Genomic DNA, 19,226 nt, shown 5'->3' on the forward strand with positions numbered 1-19,226 from the left:
GCAAAGTAACGAACATGCATGCAATTAATATTTAAAAGTCACTCTATTAAATTGGAGCTGCAGAGTCAGGGCAGATGGGGCATAAATAATTAGAAGTCAACAACTAACTGCAGACACAGGAGGCACGAGCACACACACACACACACACACACACACACACACGTACGTGCGTGCGTGGGCGCCCCACACAGACACAAATTGGATATGCCACAACTTTCATCTCACGTCCTGGATCTTCTCTCGTTACATTTAGAGCAATGGTTCTCAAAGTGGTTCCAGCCCCCGCCCCCCCATCCACAAAATCTGGAGTTCATTAATTCAATCTTTTAAGAGATTTAAGCTCTGATTTATGCTAACAACTCATCAGATTCACAACGCGTTGTGAACTTATAGATCTGCTATTTTCAGCACGACACTATCATACAACAAAGCATGGATGGATGTAAAAAATATATATATATATATATTTAGTTTTCTATTTTTTGTTATTATTTCGCATGAATGTAAGATAAGTAAGTCAAAAAGGATAGGCACTGTACGGCTTCAGCCTACACCTTTTTCGGTCCAAACATGTCCTGTAAAATGCTTTTGCTGCTGTAATAATCATGTAAGACTGAAATAAAACTATTCAGCATTCATTCATTCATGAATGAATGTGACTTTACAGAGTTACGGAGTTGTGAGGAGAGCACTGGACGCAGTGTTCTTCTTCCCTGCTCCTGGTCCTTGGCGGTTGGCAGCAGTAGCGTGTCAGCATGTTTGCACACTTCTAATGACAGCATGCTGCCGATCTGGACAAGTCATGATAAGGCTGTGCTGCTGACCATATGGTCTGATAAGTCTGTGGTATTAAAGGCGTAGTGAAACGGAAATGGTGGGCAGTTTATTTTGAAGTTTCAGCTCGTCTATGCTGGAAACGCTGGTTCTGAAGTTTCTGAACCAATCAGAGCGTTGCATCCCTCCAGGCTATGGCCTGGGTCCTATACATTCGTCTCGGTTGAAAACGATTAATACACTGTCTGGATGTCATCTTCAATTGGATTAAATTAGATTTCTGTAATCAGTAGCACCTGTGTTCTGACCAGGGGGGCAGTCAGACAGATATTTTGTGAAGCCACTAAGGAAATGAAAGTTCATATAATGGCCTGTTGTGGCGCTGTCACTGGACCCAGAAAAACCCATAGCCCCATAGAAGTCCATGTATTTTGGCCCAACTTCACCTAGACTGTATTACCTTAATAAACATGGTCATGAATACTTTTTGCTTCCAGTCACTAGTTTAAAGTCTCATTTCTAATGTCATAATAATCTTTTTGGAAAATTATGGTCCCATTTATTAAAAAAATGACCATAAAGTCGCGCATGTTCTGAGGGGCGTGGCTACCGTTACAGTCTATGAACGGGATCCCCCACCCACTCGAGTCAAAATAAAAACCAACGAAGAAGAAGGGGGAAGTCCCCCCTCGTTGTCTGGGCCAGCCAATGGGCCAGCTGGCCTGAACTGGGCCAAAACGGATCTTGAAAGATGGCGACTTCCATTGCAAGGACTGACAGGCTTCATTTTACGTTCACGTTAGACCCGCGGAACGCTTTGTCCATATTTTTTACAGTCTATGATTCTGACGGACGCGCATATATGGGAATCAAACTGGTGAGCTTCATTTTTATTGGCTTTTATTATGTGGGTCTCGACACGTCATCACGCAGCACAATGTTTTGGCATCCATTGTATGTATGCCACCACAGATATGGTCTAAAAGTGTGAAAAACTTATTTTTCATTTCACTACAACTTTAAGCCTCCAATACTAGATAAAGAGAGACCAAGACACAGAGGCCCATATTAACCTTATATTAGTTAACTTACGACGTGGAGGCGTGACCAATGCCATTTAGCTATCATGGTATGAATGCAGTAATTCGCACTCACATGGTGCTATATGTCAACATGCATGACCCTGAATTAGTGGGTGTGTTTGGGCGTTACTTAAAGATCAGTGCACTCTAAAGATCAATGCAAGACGCAGTGCTATTTTCCATGCGTTAAGAGGTGAGACCAAAAGAGAAAGAAACATCATATTGAAAGGAGAAATGGCCAAGTGCATGCATGGCCATAATCGTCGGAATCCCAATGCTTGCATTATAAGCTGTAACCTTTGATTGCAGTTGAATAAAACCATATTTGATACATATACTGTAAGTAGGCTGTCACCCACACGTTACTGCTCATAGAGAATGTAATGACAATCACAATCTATTAAGTATGCAAGGCTGCAGCTGGGTGCATCTCAAACAGCGCAGCGACTTGTTTACAAACGAAACCTTGCAAGATGTCTCCGCGAGAGTTGGGAACGCCGGAGTACTGCTTCAGTATATCTCCAACCAAAATAGTAACTTTATGAATCTATCTTAAAAATAAAACCGCATGATAACCGTCATAAACTGTCAGAATCAGCTTTGGTTTGTGTGCTAAAAGAGTGACTTTGAGAGCTGTTTCCCCGTTACAATGGAAGTCAATGAGCAACTATTTTTCATTTCTTAAATTGCTAATAGACAACACAACGGAGCAAAATAACTCATGGAATGGACTAGTTTGCCCATAATAAGGTAAGAAAACAACCCAAACCTCTCAAAAAGTGGTCTTACCCTTTAATTAACATTATGAACACTCCCCCAATGCGTAAAATATCCTGGCGAGTCTTAAGCCTTATGTGTTTGCGTTCAGTGGGACTTCATATGGATTGCACATGGTGGCGTTATCACTGAATGAACGCCTAAGACCTGGAATTAAGAGATAACAGAAAGAGAGAGAGAGAGAGAGAGTCACGCATGTTCACTTGGTCCCCTGACTGAGAACGGACATCAATTTGCAGTCAAACACGCATGTGGCATGGGCACATGCCATGTGCCCATGCACGCACGTGCGCACCCGCACGCACGCACACCAGAGTTACTTGGAATGTGACAATGGCGAATCGTCCAAAACAGATGGAGCAAATAACAAAAGGCAAACAACATTGTGTAAAGAGCACATCAGCACGTCCACATAAAGCAAACACCATATCACAGAGGATTTTTCCATTATGATCCTCTAGTCTAGTCAATGGCTTATCAACTTAGGATGGCTCAGGGGCCACTCAGCAAAATACCAGAAGTCCAAGCAGCCCAAATAATGTTGGTCCTACTATGAGTAGTTTAAAAATTTGAGGAAACACACAGAAAACGGACTATATTTGCATCTAGGAAAGGCCAAACCTCATTGAACAAAATTATTGTCATGACATGGAATGATTAATAATGAAATTAAGTTACAAAATGTGGCTTTTATTCACACAATGTGATGAAAACATGAACAGACTACTGTTGCAAATAAATCAAATATCAGAGATAACCAAGAGGCCAATACTACTGAAACTAATGAGCCATATCACAGTCTCATGGACTGGTACAAATAATAACATCTATACATTCGTTTTGGAAACCAACATATGTTTCCTACTTAATGGGTTCAGGCTCTCTGGATATAATAAGGCTCTCTGGACATACTTGATTCCAAATCAAGAATCAGGCTTCATTCACCAAATCTGAGGCCCAGGCCAAATGTGAATAGTAACAACAGTGCAACAATGTAATAATAAGTGCAATAAGTCAGACAAAAGGCAAAATACTCAAATATAGGCCTATACTTGAAAACATCTGCCTACAGCTGGCTTCAGTGGCTTGACAAACACAACAGAGAATCATGAATATCTTCCAGTGACATTCAGTCATTACTGCCTACAAATTAAAACAAATAGTTTCATAAATCAGCAAAATCAGGTTTGATTTGGGCGACATTCACGTACATATTGATCCTTTCTGAAACAAGCCAGGAGGATCTTTGCACAAGCACAAAACATACTGTTTTCTGTCCGCGCCCGTGCACTTTCTCATGACGGTGTTGTTTACCGAACGTGAGCCGATATACAACTGCTCAACGCGTCGTGGATGTACGCTGCTCTAGTCTAAAGATTATTTTTTATGTATTATTTAATTTAAATAGATTTTTGTTTATTTATAATCAATCAAATCAATTAGTTCAATAAACTATTTCACCCCTTGTTTTTTTTTTATCTTAATTAAATTTTTTCATTCCTATGCTGGCCCAAGCATGTGTATGGACGCATGACGGATGCACTGCAACACAAGGCCACACACCACACACACACGTGCACACCGGCGGCGCTCGCTGCTTTGAGTCTCTACATGTCGTTCATCAGTTTGAAGAGGCACTAAATTTGGTCTCAGCGTCGAAGGCACCTGCTCTGAGTAATCAGTCATCCTCTGGATATGATGAGGCCCTTGTCTCTCCATCTCCCAGAATTGATTTAATAAGTGAACCATGTGCATATTGTGCATGGTCATCAATTTCTAAAGGATTCTATCAGTGGTTCTTAAGTATTTGAATACGTATTTGATAGACCAGTAGAGCTGCTATTTTTGGCTTAAGTGATTGAACTGTTCCTCATTTTTGCTGGAGACCCCCCACTGGAACGCCCTCGAGGACCACGAGGTCTTCAGACTCCACATTGAGAACCAGTGGATTATATCACCTGGTTCATGTAGCCTATGTTTTTGAGGAGAGGCGTCAAAGAATTATTTTAATGTTAACTGACATTAAAGTTGATGTGACAATACATTTGCTGGTGCTGTCAGAATGTGAGCTGGACATGGGGTCAAGAGGACCCCATGCTTTCGTCTTTACGGTGAGTTCTCTGGGCACAAATTTGCCGCTGCACCATTAGTGCAATTTCAGTGACTTACTCTGAAGCAAGAGTCCACAGCATGTCAAGATATCGCACTAGGCAACCAACCATGTGATATTTCTCTCTGGCAGTCGAAACCTCTTTCACCCGGAAAAACTTGTGTGTCTGTCTCTATATCTGGTGTGTTTATCAGTGCCAGTTTGGGGCGACCGAGAGCTGAGCCACAGCCATTGTTATGCTCAGTTAATTGGGCCTCTGGGTACAACAAAAGGTTGAGGATTTCAAGACCACATAGACAAATAAACACAAGACATTGAATTCCCACAGCATATCCCAATGCCAGCTCCAATCTTCTTTGTCTGGTCTATAGGCGGGCTTGTCTGAGGGGCTGATTGATTGGAGTGTTTTAGGGGGGGTTCTATAAACACCTCCACTCAATCAAACATCTGCCTCGATGCATGACTTTGTAAACTATCCACAATGTGGTCCGCTGTGGCCCGTTCCTCTACATATAAATTGTTGTTTAAAGTGATGTTTTGTGACTGGGAGCAAAACAGCTCCCGGTTAATCAATATAGCACAAAATCAATCCCAGCCTCTGGTGAAATGCCACGGAACGGCTACAAAGCATTGCCAAGGTGGCGCCAAGGCCAAAGGTACGGGTGGAAGGTAGACGGGGGAGAGTGTGGGGGTGGTGTACTCTCTGAAATCAACCACTTTATCCCTGACCTCCTATTCTGAGCATGCTCCTTTTCCTTATTGGCAAAAAATAACAACCCAACCCGTCCTATGGCTATGCATTATGAGTTTGTAGATTCGGTTGTTTGGAAGAATTGAAAGACGTTGAAACGCTCTGAAAATTGGACTTCAGTGGTTTATTAATCACCAGTCACAGCACATTAAATCAGTGTTGAAGGAAGTGGAATAAAGACCAAACAAAAGCGTGCCCTCCTGCTGCGCTGCACGGTGGATCAGATTTAATAACTGAGAAACCTCCTCGGCGGGTGATGGGGCCCCTCGTGAGATGTACAACTTGTGTTCATTTATCAAGACACGCGGGGAGGGAGCAGGTTGCATGAAAAGTGCTCTGGGACTGGGAGTCATGTCGTACCAGTGCAGGGCAGCGGGGACATTTACCTGACAGCCACCACCGTCCCCTGATGGCACGTCTGGACTGCAGAGAGTCTGCCGTAATGGACATCAATAATGCAAAGCCTTGGTCTGCCCCATGACCACATAATAACATCACTGCTCCGCACGCTGCCATTACATCAATGCTGCACACGCTCCATTCCCTGCTGACAGCCACTTTTCCCACCTTACCAATATACAGTATATAATATCTTCTCAACATATTCTCGCACCCAAGGCTGGACGACGACAGTGGTTGTCCTCGTTTATAATTCCGAGGATCCCCATAACTCTGAGTGTACAAATGGAACCAAATGGACCCTTGTACACTATCAAGAGTTAGAGCGCTGTAAGGGCCGATTCATACTCCTATTTTAGAGCCGAATAAAAGTCAGTTCGGCGCTGTAGAGTCTACAATGTGACGTCATTTGAGGTTTGGGGGGGGCGGGTACCGTCCTAAAGTCGGCTCTTCGGTGCTACTGAAAATTTCTGACGAGCCAAAATCATTTCGGCACTACAGCGCCGAAACAGCAGTAAAATAGGAGTATGAATTGGCCCTAAGGGTACATTTAGAACCCCCTCAATGAACCCTGATAGTTCCTATAGACCTCACTGTGGTGACAAGGTGACCAACATCCACCAGAACACTGGATAGTTTCTATAGACCTCACTGTGGTGACAAGGTGACCAACATCCACCAGAACACTGGATAGACCTCACTGTGGTGACAAGGTGACCAACATCCACCAGAACACTGGATAGACCTCACTGTGGTGACAAGGTGACCAACATCCACCAGAACACTGGATAGACCTCACTGTGGTGACAAGGTGACCAACATCCACCAGAACACTGGATAGACCTCACTGTGGTGACAAGGTGACCAACATCCACCAGAACACTGGATAGACCTCACTGTGGTGACAAGGTGACCAACATCCACCAGAACACTGGATAGTTGATGTGTCAGGATGGAACACCTGTCGTGTCGCATGATGACGGGAAAATAAATGTCCCGACTAAATGACTCAATGGTAACCACTGCAGATGTACTAGTTCTGTTGTATTAATATACTGTAGCATACAAGATTTTGGTTTGAATAACATTGTATTCATTAAAATAAGTTCTGGGCTGCCGGTCTAAATTATTGATTCATTTATAACATGGTTGAATTGGAAACACACTCTGCTGTTTAATGATGATAACCCAACTGCTATGCTACTTTTTATTTTTCGCAACATTTTAACATTCTTTGGTTAAAAATAAGGATGAATTGTGGTTTTAGTGTTTGTAAACACGCACAAAAGAACATACGCAATAATACATAAGGTTGGCCGTGATATATCTCATATAACATACTGTATCCAGCCTTGAAATTGCCCTGGATAAGGGGAGTGATAAAAGGATAGGGCAGTTGATAACCCATATCAGTCCTAGGGCAACACTTATGCACTAAAGGGCTGATATGGTAGTTGACAAATCAGCACAAGTTTACCCATTTAACCCATTTAGACCTGAGGCCGATTCTAAAAATGTTTTCTAAATAGACAATATTCTGAAAAACCTATGTTTCTGTATCAGTCGTTCTCAAACAATTTCATTTCAAGGACCAAACATATATGTAATTGGCCGTCGACCCCCATCTGAGTGAAAATATGTCGTTCCAGTGACCTCACAGAAGCAAAGATGAGTTAAAAACGTTCGCTCTGAAAGAATATATATTCAAAGATTTGCGCCACATTTTCACGATTTAAAAGAAATAGCAGATCTAGTGCGACACTCTGTGCCGTGCTACGAGCTTGCAGATCTGCACATTTATAATGGGTTAAACAATCGTCAAAAGGGTTAAACAAGTGTCACAGGCTGCATTTGCTGAACTGTCACTGCGTGTGACCTCGCTGCAGATAAGAAGGGACCTGCCATGTCGAACATGGACAAAAACTGGCCGCCAAACGGATGCTGCAGATGGTGGTCAAATTCCTAAGCTCACGCATTGCAACGCGACACGTTGTGAGCTATAGTGTATCGGATATTCTGGCTGCACGACTTGATGTGCAACCAAGTAGAACTCAAGACTTTATTTGGGCACAAAGGGACCAAAACACACTGCCGGTAACAATGACCTTCGACGGTTCACAGAATGGTTTGGGAACCTGCCGTGTTGTCAGGCCCATACTCCCTCACCGCAGAGTCAGGAAATCCCAGCAGGACTACAGATTTGTTACGGTCTGATTAGTCCACACAGTATTAAACCTCCATGATGGGAAGTGAGAGACGGAAACACAACAGAGCCAATGCACTGCATTCACTTTCCCCACTGAGAACGGAATACAAATTGGCAGTCAAGACAGTGATTCAAGTTGAAAAGCATCACATGCATGTGCTCACATGCACCCAAATTCTGACACCCAAGCACCACATGAACACCCACACACATAAGTACACATCCCAGGACTCTGATCAGTTATCGGTGTGAGCTCAACCTGGTGTGACACCAAGTCTTTCAGTGATCAAATTTAGGCGCCATCAAATAATATCAAAGAAACGTTAAACTATGAATAAGTTATTGCAAAGACAGAAGGCGACGGTAGACCTATACAGTCACACCTCTCTGGTGGGAAAGCCTGCACACTTGAATTGATATCATTTTAATGAATTCTTTGTACAATAAATATGTGGATATGTCTCTTGGCACAAGAGGACGTCCCATAACTAGCAAGCTGTTATTATTATTGTTATTATTATAGTATAGCCAGTCTTTTTTTAACTCGTAAATTTTGGAGTAGCCAATTATTTTGCCACTTCTGTTGTACCCGACTGGCTCACCTGCCCATAGGAATACTTGCAGTGACAATGATCACCCTCCCCGCCCGGCTTCCTTACCCAGAACACGGCAAACTGTGTTGGTATATTCAGCCGAACTAGATGCGCCACAACCCCCTATAGACTCTGCAGGGTGGGCACTGGGCAGGCCACTGCGCCCCCACGAGCACACGGGTGGTGATTATCATCACCACCAGCTGGGACATGATGAAATTACTGCAACTCTTGTGAAAGAGGTGACCCACTGACCCACTAACTTACATATTTGTGACTTCCCCAGAAACAGCTGTTGTTCCAAGAGAAGTACAGGTCACAAAGGTTATTCCTATTTTTAAATCAGACCCGAGCTCTACCACTACTACCGTCCAACTGCCACCCCCCCGTTGCATTTAGACAATATAATGAAAATGCCATATGCATTTCCTTTGACCATATGAATCATGACATTTTACACTGGAATTAATACAGTGGAATTATGATCATTATCAGTGGCAATTTGACAAAAATTCAATTTTAAAAAGTATTTGATCAGCTCATTAAGATCCACAGAAACTGTCAAGTGAGCGGTCAGGCAAAACAACAGCTGCAACTACATATCTCTGCGGTATCAACTATTATGTTTGCAGATGATGACAGGTATGACGCCAGACATATTTATCACACATTAGTACTATAGCCAATACAGATATTGTTCCCCCAGAAAAGGTTTGTGAAAGTAGCACCACTACAAATACACACACAATCAATTCAAATCAAGTCACGTCAAATCAAACCAAACACAACACTCACTAACGATCATATTCTCTCTCTGTCTCTCTCAATTTGCTAGGCATAAAATCCAGTCCTTTCGCTCTTTCTCTCTTTGTCTCGCTTCACCCGTGTTCCTCCAAAGGGCAGCTGACTCTGTTCTTCTCATCCTCCCTCCATTTGGCCCCTAACTGCTTCCAAAGAAAATGTGGAACACCTTGCCCTTTTGTTCAATACATTTCTGTCTCCCTCTGCCATGTATCCCACACACACACACACACACACACACACACACACACACACACACCTCATTAGACCTCAGTACTTCACACACAGCTCGGTACAATTACATCTAACCCAACGGACTTCTTATCAGCCCTCTGCAACGTCGTCAATACTCTTTCTTATCCTACAAAAAACACAAAAGTCTTCCCCCCCCTTTTTTGCAAAAAGAGTGTCCCTTAAAATGACCGAAAAAGCTACTGCAGTCCGACTTTAACCACTTATACGTACTATATACTGCTATTCCAAAATAGCAGATCTATAAGCTGCCAAAACGCATCTCGATGTGACATGTGACTGATGTGAGCTTGTTACATCTGATTTTGATCTGATTTTCACTATTTGCCATTCTACGAAGTTTATAGGGCGAAAGTGATTGTTATTAAGTAACAGGCATCCACCTCAAAAAGTAATTGGTGTTAGGGTTAAGCCTCGTTCAAAAACAGCAGATGCGCTATATTTGGCGCACGATGCAGCATCAATCGAGCAAACAGGTGTCCACATTAGGGATTGAGGGAAACGAGGAAAGCACAATTTAATTTGAGCTTCCTTCGGCTCCCTAATGTGAACACTTGTTTTCCATGTACACATCATACTTCTCTTTCTCCTTCCTTTGTTCCCTCGCTCCCTAATGTGGAAACTTGTTCTCCTCGTACAATATTCTTCTCTTTATCATTCCCATCCCCCACCCCCACCCCCCCTTTCATCTTTCATCTTTCTACCAAACCTTTTCATCTCAGAGCCACGCTCTGTGACCACGCTGTCGGCACTAGCGCCGGTCACTGACCTCTCTCCACTACACATATTACTGTTGTATTCCTCTCTTAAAAAGAAAATCTGGCCTCCCTCGTACATCAGTGCCGCACTCTCTATTATTTTGGCTCTGACTGGTGCCCAGTACTTAATCCCATCCTGAAGGAACCCTGGCACTGACTGAACTCTCCAGAAAAAAACACTTGGTGAGGGTGAGCGAGAGCGAGAACACAGTGCTGCATGGATGCACGGAGCTCAGCAGTGGTGGAGTACTGTACTTAAGTACTGTATACTTAACTTACTTATTTTGGCCAGCCTTGATGCCCCGATTTTACACTTGGCTGCATGCTGAAAATAGCAGATCTACAAGGTTGTAGATCTGCTATTTTCAGAGCGCAACACCGAGAGCAACCAACTAAAAATGACTTGTCTTTTAGTTCTACTGCTTAGTTTGTATATAGTTTGTCTCAGTGAAAACATTTTTCGTCATAGTTTTTGTCAACAAAATCAACACTTCCACCACAGCACAGAGCACACTGGGGAGAGAGAGAGAGAGAGAGAGAGAGAGAGAGGGGAGAGCTGCAGGGATGTATGGAGCTCAGACATAGTCTCTCCATATCAGTGAAACGGAGCGCAAATCAAACGGTGACAGGCGCAGCCTCGCGGCACAGCGTAAAAAGCAATAACTTTGACCCTCTATGGTAGAAACACTTCCAGCCTGAACTGTAACGACAACAACACCATTGAGCACGTGGGGGAAAAAAATCATATGCAAACCCACCACACCACACGCATGCACAGTTGTGAGACATTCACAGATGCCTGCACAAAGAAACAAACAAAAACAAGCTAAAGCAATCACCTGAGGCTCCCCCCCACCCCCCTCGCTTTACCAAATTGAATAAACGCAGGCAGCCTTTTGTGGAATTGTTTTCTACTTAAACAAACAACCCCAGAGTCACAAATTACTACTAATACAACGAGATCAGTTCTCTTCTCAATTCATTTCACATCACATGGGGGATATACAAATATATTGGTACAAACCTGCAGGAAAATTGAGGAAATTGGATTAGAAGACAGCATGAGATGAGACACTGATGAGAGAGAGAGATAGACTCAGAGAGAGAGCGAGAGAGAGAGAGAGAGCGAGAGAGGGAGGGAGGGAGGGAGGGAGGGAGAGAGCGAGGGAGGGAGGGAGGGAGAGACATGGTTCTCTGATAAAACACTCTTGAGTCGAGGTGATTACCAGCACTGGCTGAAAGCAATTCTGCCCACATCAGAAACCACTGCGTTACGACACCCCCACCTAACCCCAACCAACAACACACACCTACACCTCCACACACCTCCATCTCTGCCGCTACTCACAGAGATTGCATGCATGATCTGTTTAAAGCTAATACCAATAAAGTATTGGTATTAAACCTGACGCTGATTCTACGAATGCCTTCTAAATCAGTGCATGTTTTCATGCCAAGGACCCCCAAAATGTATTTGTATGTATAATGTATTTTGTCCGTGGACACCCACATCTGAAAATGTTTTTTTTGGACCCCGGGCTGAGAAGAGAAGATATGGGTTTTCAAAAATGTCAAGCACTTTCAAGATTTTTCAAAAATGATCAGATGCACAAGCTCGCAGCGACACGCTGTGAGCTTATCTGCTATTTTGAGAAGTGCTTTTCTAAATCACTGTTCTAAATCGGACTAGCGGGACTTCGGATCTATGGGCAGACAGACACCCTCTCGCATACACAAACATTTTGGAGAGGCAACAAAAAGCAAAATGTGGCTTTGATACAAATCTAAATTATGTACCCTACCCTGTGGAGCAGACAATGACTCATGAAGTCATGGCCTAATTCCATCCACCTACCAGTCTCCATATACAGCACAGCTATGATGAAGAGGTTATGCAGCCCTGCTGCATTATTAATACCTACAGGGTTATTCGGCATAGTGGACTGGCTTTCGACGATGATAATGAATCCCTAATGTGGATGACGGCAAATGTCTCACGAGCGCTTGTTGTATAATACAGTTTGTGTTGGCTTGGAGTAACTTGGACATGCTGTGTGGTTGTGGACCAAAATAAAGACATTATAGCTGCCATGAGGGCATGTATTAACTAAGCCAATGGCGACAAAAGTGGATTCATAGCTACATTTCAGCACTTGGAACACTTGACCTGCACTTCCAATTATGGATACTATACATAGTGCAGTACCCGACACGCAGACGGAGTCTTGTATATGTATAGTTGGATACGGCACTGTTGCAGAGGGAACATCTGTCAATGCTACCTGTCAGGCAAACAGCAGGTGAAAATCAGCACCACGGACAGCTCTGCTCCACAGGGAGTCCACGCACGCACACGCACACGCACACACACAGCAGTGGAATAGAAAGAGACAGTTCCACATGCACCAAGAGGTGCTATTAAATTGCTATTTTGCTGACCACTTCGGCTAAGGTCAGTTTCAAGGTGTCTGACTACGTAGTCTCATACATAAAAAGAGTATCTCTCACTCTCTAATTCTCTCTCTCTCTCTCTCTCTAAGGTCGCATTCTCACCAGAGAGCTTTGCTGCGATTAAAACGAATCCTGCTGCGCATTTTCAGAAAGTGCGCTTCGTTTGGCAGGTGTGAAGGCTCTTTCGAATCCTAATGCGCAACAAAGAACCGCATTTTACTCCGAGCAAAAACGGGGGTTTCGCTTCGCTTCCAATCGCGCTTGACTACGATTCGGTGCAGGTGTGAATGCAATCCGCAGCAAATACAGGAAATGAAGCAAACATACGTCAGGCGGGTGAGGAGCTGAACACAGTTGGAGACGGAGAAGGCATATTTTACGCAGCGCAAAGATGTCCCGTTACCGTGGATAGACGTGGTCGAATGAGGAGAGTGGAGACTGAAGCCCTGATCGAAATGAGGACGAGTACATTAATCAATTGCTTAAGAAAACACAAACACTGCAGTGCAGTGTAATAGTATTATAGCCTACAGAATATTCTGTCTGTCTGTGCGTGCCGTAAACATGGAGTGCTGTCACTGCGTGGGGACTAGTGGGGAGTAGGAACTTTCATCTCGATAAACTTGTAAACATTTTGCGCTGCTGTCTGTTATATCAGTGCGCTCAGCGCTGTGCCTCCATGCCCAAAAGAACAGTGCGTGCGTGGCTGCGTGCTTATAGTGAGAGAGCGAGAGAGGGGGGGGCAGTCCCAGACCGTCGGCACGACACATAATGCACGTTATGAGTATAATTATCACCATAGATTTATCATTTCACTGTGTAGGCTAGTTTATGAATGTAACACATTGATAAAGGTCCCCCCTGCTGCGTTTCCAATTGCTGCGGATCATGACAGTGTGAAGGCAAACCGTAGCCAATTAAATATGCAAGAATCCCATTTCTCCTCCCATACGCATTCGAGTCTACCGAAGTATTAGGTGAGAATGCGACCTAAGTCTCTATCTCTTTCTCATCAGTGTCTCATCACGTCATCTGGCGTTCTCTTTCTCACATGCACAAGCACCACATTTTCATTATAAAATCCCAAAGCAATTCCACATGCAACAGTGGCAGGCCAATTCTACTAGGAGATTAGCTGCAAATCCGTCCCCAAATTCACTATATACCATCTAAAATGGACACCATTGCTAGAGCCTCGAATTCAGTCAGAGAGTGAACAAATGGAACCAAACAGGACCCTTATGAGTGCGTTTTGATAAATCACTTCAAACATTCTCGCCATTAAACTGGCACCATGTGGGAGAAGAGAGACCCTCCCTCATAGCAGGATTCTGTCTGGAATGCTCACAGGATAAATTGCATGCCATGCCTTTGATGAGGAGAAGAGAAGTTGGCAGGTGAGAGAAGAAACATGTAAGGAGGAAGCATTTGAATAAATGCGACGAATTATACCAACAAATATAATTTTTTACCCTCTCATAAGAATGTGTCCCAGAGAGTCTTACAATTACCATCTAGATTGTTTGGAACATTCCACACAAAAACAAAACAACAACAGACGATTCAAATGAGAATAAGACAAATTCCATTTCTGTTGCGTGCTGTGCAGCACAATTACAATCTGCTGAAAGTCTGTTGATGGTGTAGGTGGGAAATCACACCTATGTGAAGTGAGGGGCGCACTTATCATACATCATCATGACGTATGTTGATTTGCTCAGACACATACTGTATGACGTAAATTCTCCATTCATTGTCAATGGCAAATGTGACACGAGTTACAACAAAAAGGAGGGGGGTGCTGGGTGCAGTGGTGAAGGACCAAGTACAAATTTTGTTCCAAAATATGATGTGGTTAATGCATGTATTGTACTAATAATATACAGCAGGTTGTTTCGAGGAAGCAATCTCATTGGTTGAAACAGCTTCTAGCAGTTCCTTAAACCAGCGCATATAGAAACACCTAATCAAAACAAAGATTTCAGCATGTGTTTTTCTCCCAGAGCGCAGCAGACTGTGGCTAGGCTAGCTAGTTTATTGGGACATTTGTGGTCGTAGTGACTACATCTGTCATTAAAGAAATAGATTATCTATAGTTTTACGGGTAAGTAGCCTTGCAGAGCCATGAGCCTATATCCTGTTTCTGTAGCGTGAGGCAGCTTGATGTACAAGTACACCCCCTGGACATGACGCTAGTATGTCGCAAGGACTTACCCCCAATCCAACCCTTGTTGCTGAGTTTCAAGCAGGGAGGCACTGGGTCCCATGCATTTTTAGAGTCTGTGGTATGACATGGCCGGGGATTGAACCCGACCTCCCAGTCTCAGGGCGGACATAACCACAAGGCCACTGAGCTATAGTTTTACGGGTAACTGTGAGGGTGTTCTTTATCGTCATTAATGCACTTCTGCGATACCTTTCGGAACTCGCCCGCAAATCTAAATCATCAGTAACAAGTAGGCCTAACTAAAGTTTTCAAATAATTGTAATGGAGTAAAAAGTGCAATTTTTGCCTCTGCAATGCAGTGGTAGTATGAAGTATTGAAATATAGAAATACTCCCTTGGAATTTTACTTGATTACAATACTCATCTTGAGCAAACATGTGGTTACCTTCCACCACTGCCTGGGCAGACTGCATGCTCTAGCATGGAGTGAAGCCAACGCAAACTTAAAACAACAGATAATCCTATAGATGTAAGAGTTTCATTGTCCCTCCAAGAACTGTGGAGGTTTGTTTGACTGTGGCATTGCCACTCCAAATCCACAGCACTGGGGAGTGAATGAGAGGGGGATTAGAGGGCTAATGCCTCCAGATGAGAGGCGGGAGAGAGGCTTGCGATGGGTTTAGCACTCTGCAAGGATTATAAAGCTGCAATCCGTAGGTTTCAGTCCTACTCGGGATTCGAACCCCAGCATCCCACGCGACGCGAGCGACCAGAATTTCTGTCTACCCAAGATGAAAACCCCACTTCAGCCAGCAGGGGAGATATTGTGCTTATGGGCTTCGGGCATTACTACTTGTCAACCCGGTTTGTGTTCTATACCCGACAGTCTAAATGTCTCAATTGAAGAGTAAGGGGACCACCTCCAACCACTGCCCAATGACCAAGTGGTAATCCCTTATTTGGAAGGGGAGATATGGAACTTATGAGCGTCAGGCAGTACTACCTGTCAGTCAGGCATCCTATACCCAACAACAAGGTGTAAATGGAAGATAGACCACCTCTAACTATACTGCAATGTGCATACAGATATACAGATACCACACAGCGTGGTAAAATAATGCTTGATTATTCTTCTTTTTGATAATTTCCTGTGGTGCAGCTTTGAAACATAAAACAAGTTATTCATAGATAATAGTAACACTGCATGCAGATCTATTAGCCTGAATCAATTAGCCTTTCACACACGGAACAATGAATCATCCTGCATAACCCTGCGAACATCTTATCAAAGTCTTTAAATCATTTGAAATGTGAACACTATTAAAAGACTCAGCTATTAGCCATACCTATACATAGAATGTCTTAGCTCTGGCAAATTTTTCTGGTTTCCAGGTTAGGGAAATTAATGAATAATGTTAATGCAAAAACATACACCTGTTGAATGAACCATGCATGTGACTAAAGGTACACTCTACAATTCAACATACTTAATTTTACTCTGATGAACAAATGGAACCAAATGGACCCATAAGCATTCCTTTGGTTCCATTTCTACACCATCAGAGTTAAATTAACACTGAGAGGGCTTCACAGTGTACTGTAAATGGATGGGTTATATAGGGCCTTCTGCAGGTCAGAGCTGTCCAGATGGCAGCAGTTTGGCCATATCATGCTTGTAAATGTAATAGCAGCATCCCATTAAATGAGCACATTACCACAATGAACATTATTTCCCAGGGGAGGTAACATAAACTGAGATAAGTGTGCAGTATGAGTGCAGTGTCCATGCCCATTAGGATGGGTGTATGCAGAAGAGACACTTGGGGCTGGGCAATATACAGGTATAGCCTATATCGACATATCACCTGGGATAACAATATTGGATATTGTGATGTGGCATAAATGTTGTCACTTATAGGCCTTAATCACTTAAAAATATATATTTTAAGTCAAATATAACAAAAATAGACAATCTGTATGTCGTCACAATATCGATGTTGAGGTGGTCAAAATATTGTAATATTTGATTTTATCACCCAGCCCTAAGACAAAATTGCACTAATGTGCAAATGCAGTGACAAAAAAAACCCCATGGAGAAAATTATTTTCCATTAGGTTAATTATTCAATTACACACCTCTTTTATCCTGAATTTTAACGGTGAGCTCCACAAGAGGTTCTGTCTCCCTATCCAAGCGGCGGGCTATCACCACATCACCGCTGTCACTCCCCACGGTGACGGGGCTGCCGTCTGTGTCTGGGTAAATTAACTCGAAGGTGGCCGTGTGGAACCGGGCGGGACTGAGGCTCATTATGACCGAACCAACGCTGGCGTCCTCGGACACGTTGGCGATGAGCACGCTGCCAGAGTCCAGCAGTGCCCTGGGGAGCCGCCGTGGCCTGGCCCCCCTCCTCCTCCTCCTCCTCCTCCTCCCCCCCCACGACCCCCTAGACCCGGCGGGGCGCGTGTTGTGCCACCGGTGTGGAGTCACGGTGACAGCGACGGCTGTGCTGGTCAGGGGAGGCCATCCGTGGTCTCTGGCAAACACGTACAACTTCACCGTGGAAGGCAGCCCCAGTATGGAGTCAACCAGCAGAACTTCCCCCGTTTTGGGGACAACGTAGAAGCTGCCGTTTTTGGGAATGGACATATATGTCAACTCCGCGTTCTTCCCGCTGTCCGCGTCGGCGGCTCGCAGCCTGTAAACGACGCTGCGGAGAGCCGTGGTGTCGTTTAAACTTATGTGAATGTCTGCATTGCGAAATACCGGCTCGTGGTCGTTGACGTCCAGAACGTCCACTTTTACGGACGCGACCGGGTAGACAACACGCTCCTCCGACGCGCAAGTCCGGCAACATAAAGCCACGCTCAGCAGGTATTCGGAGCGCGTCTCTCTGTCCAAAACCCTGGAGGTTTTGAGCAGTATATTACCACGTCTGTGGTGCGCGAAGACGCGGAAATCCTCGCTGCCGTTGCCGTGCAGTTTCAAGTGCACGCCGGATCCTGGGCACCATTTTTGCGCGTCGATGCGCTTAACGGGTATGCTGAGTCCGTTCACTTTGGAAGCCGTCGGCGAGTTCTCAAAAACATGCCCGTGGAAGAAAGGTATGCGCTCCTCCGTTTTGTATCCAAACAGCGGCGTCAGAAGGCAGGAGAGCACGAGACCCCAAATCATGTTGGTGACAAGTTGTACAGCCTACCTCCAAACGGCGCAGGAGTTTTGACGGCAAATCATCGGGGAGAAACAAAGGCAAACGGGGGAGAAAACCCAAAAAGATTTAAAATATCTCCTCCATACTTGTCCACGATCGATATTATTATCCTTTACGCAAATTACGCTGGCAGCTCTGAACTTGAATCTCTCTCATGGTGGAAAGTGCGTCGTGTCCGTGGCTCCATTCAGCAGCGTTCCTCCGCAGGCACTTGGCTGTTCAGCACTAGCGCGCTGGACAGCGCCGGGCAGGGGGCGTGGCGCACAGGGGACGGGATCCTCATAGAAGCCCCCACCCCGTGCGAGCGTCGCCAAAGCAAAAGCACCCACCCGAAACATGTCCAATGTCCATGGTGGTTGGTGGATGAGTCAGACAATTAGAGTCGACCTGCGGGAACCCGTTCAGAAGAGAGAGAGAGAGAGAGAGAGAGAGAGAGAGAGGGGGGGGGGGGGGGAGAGAGAGAGAGAGAGAGAGAGAGAGAGAGAGAGAGAGAGAGAGAGAGAGAGAGAGAGAGAGAGAGAGAGAGAGAGAGAGAGAGAGAGAGAGAGAGAGAGAGTAGATCTTTCCCCAAAACAGCGTTTTTTGTGAGCAAGTAGGCTAATACAAATAAAGTATTTTCGAAAATATTTAAAACATTTCCGAAAACATTTAAACCATTTCCGAACTGATTTAGTTCAGAAATGTTTTTTTACCAGAATAAAAATCTCTACCATCTACAATCTCACCAACAACTTATAATATATATATATATATATATATATATATATATATATATATATATATATATATATATATAATTGTCTGAGGACAGTATACAAATCCCACCCCACACAAAAAAAGTTCACAGATCCTCATGACTGCATGGATGCCTTCTCATAATACATTCCAATTCA

At 44.1% G+C, this 19,226-nt stretch overlaps 1 protein-coding gene across 1 annotated transcript in view; it reads right to left on the minus strand.

Annotated features, from left to right (window-relative positions):
• Positions 1-18,296, minus strand: part of LOC308314722 (neural-cadherin-like) — a gene marked incomplete at its 5' end in the record, with an annotated part of 230,491 nt that extends 212,195 nt beyond the window's left edge. Inside the window, one exon of the mRNA XM_080762381.1 lies at positions 17,258-18,296. Coding sequence (XP_080618507.1) covers positions 17,258-18,296 — 1,039 coding nt within the window. The remainder of the gene's footprint in view (positions 1-17,257) is intronic.
• Between the last annotated feature and the right edge of the window lie 930 nt (positions 18,297-19,226).

The sequence above is a fragment of the Protomyctophum bolini genome (assembly GCF_963924005.1).
Source record: "Protomyctophum bolini genome assembly, chromosome: 4".
Taxonomy (NCBI): domain Eukaryota; kingdom Metazoa; phylum Chordata; class Actinopteri; order Myctophiformes; family Myctophidae; genus Protomyctophum; species Protomyctophum bolini.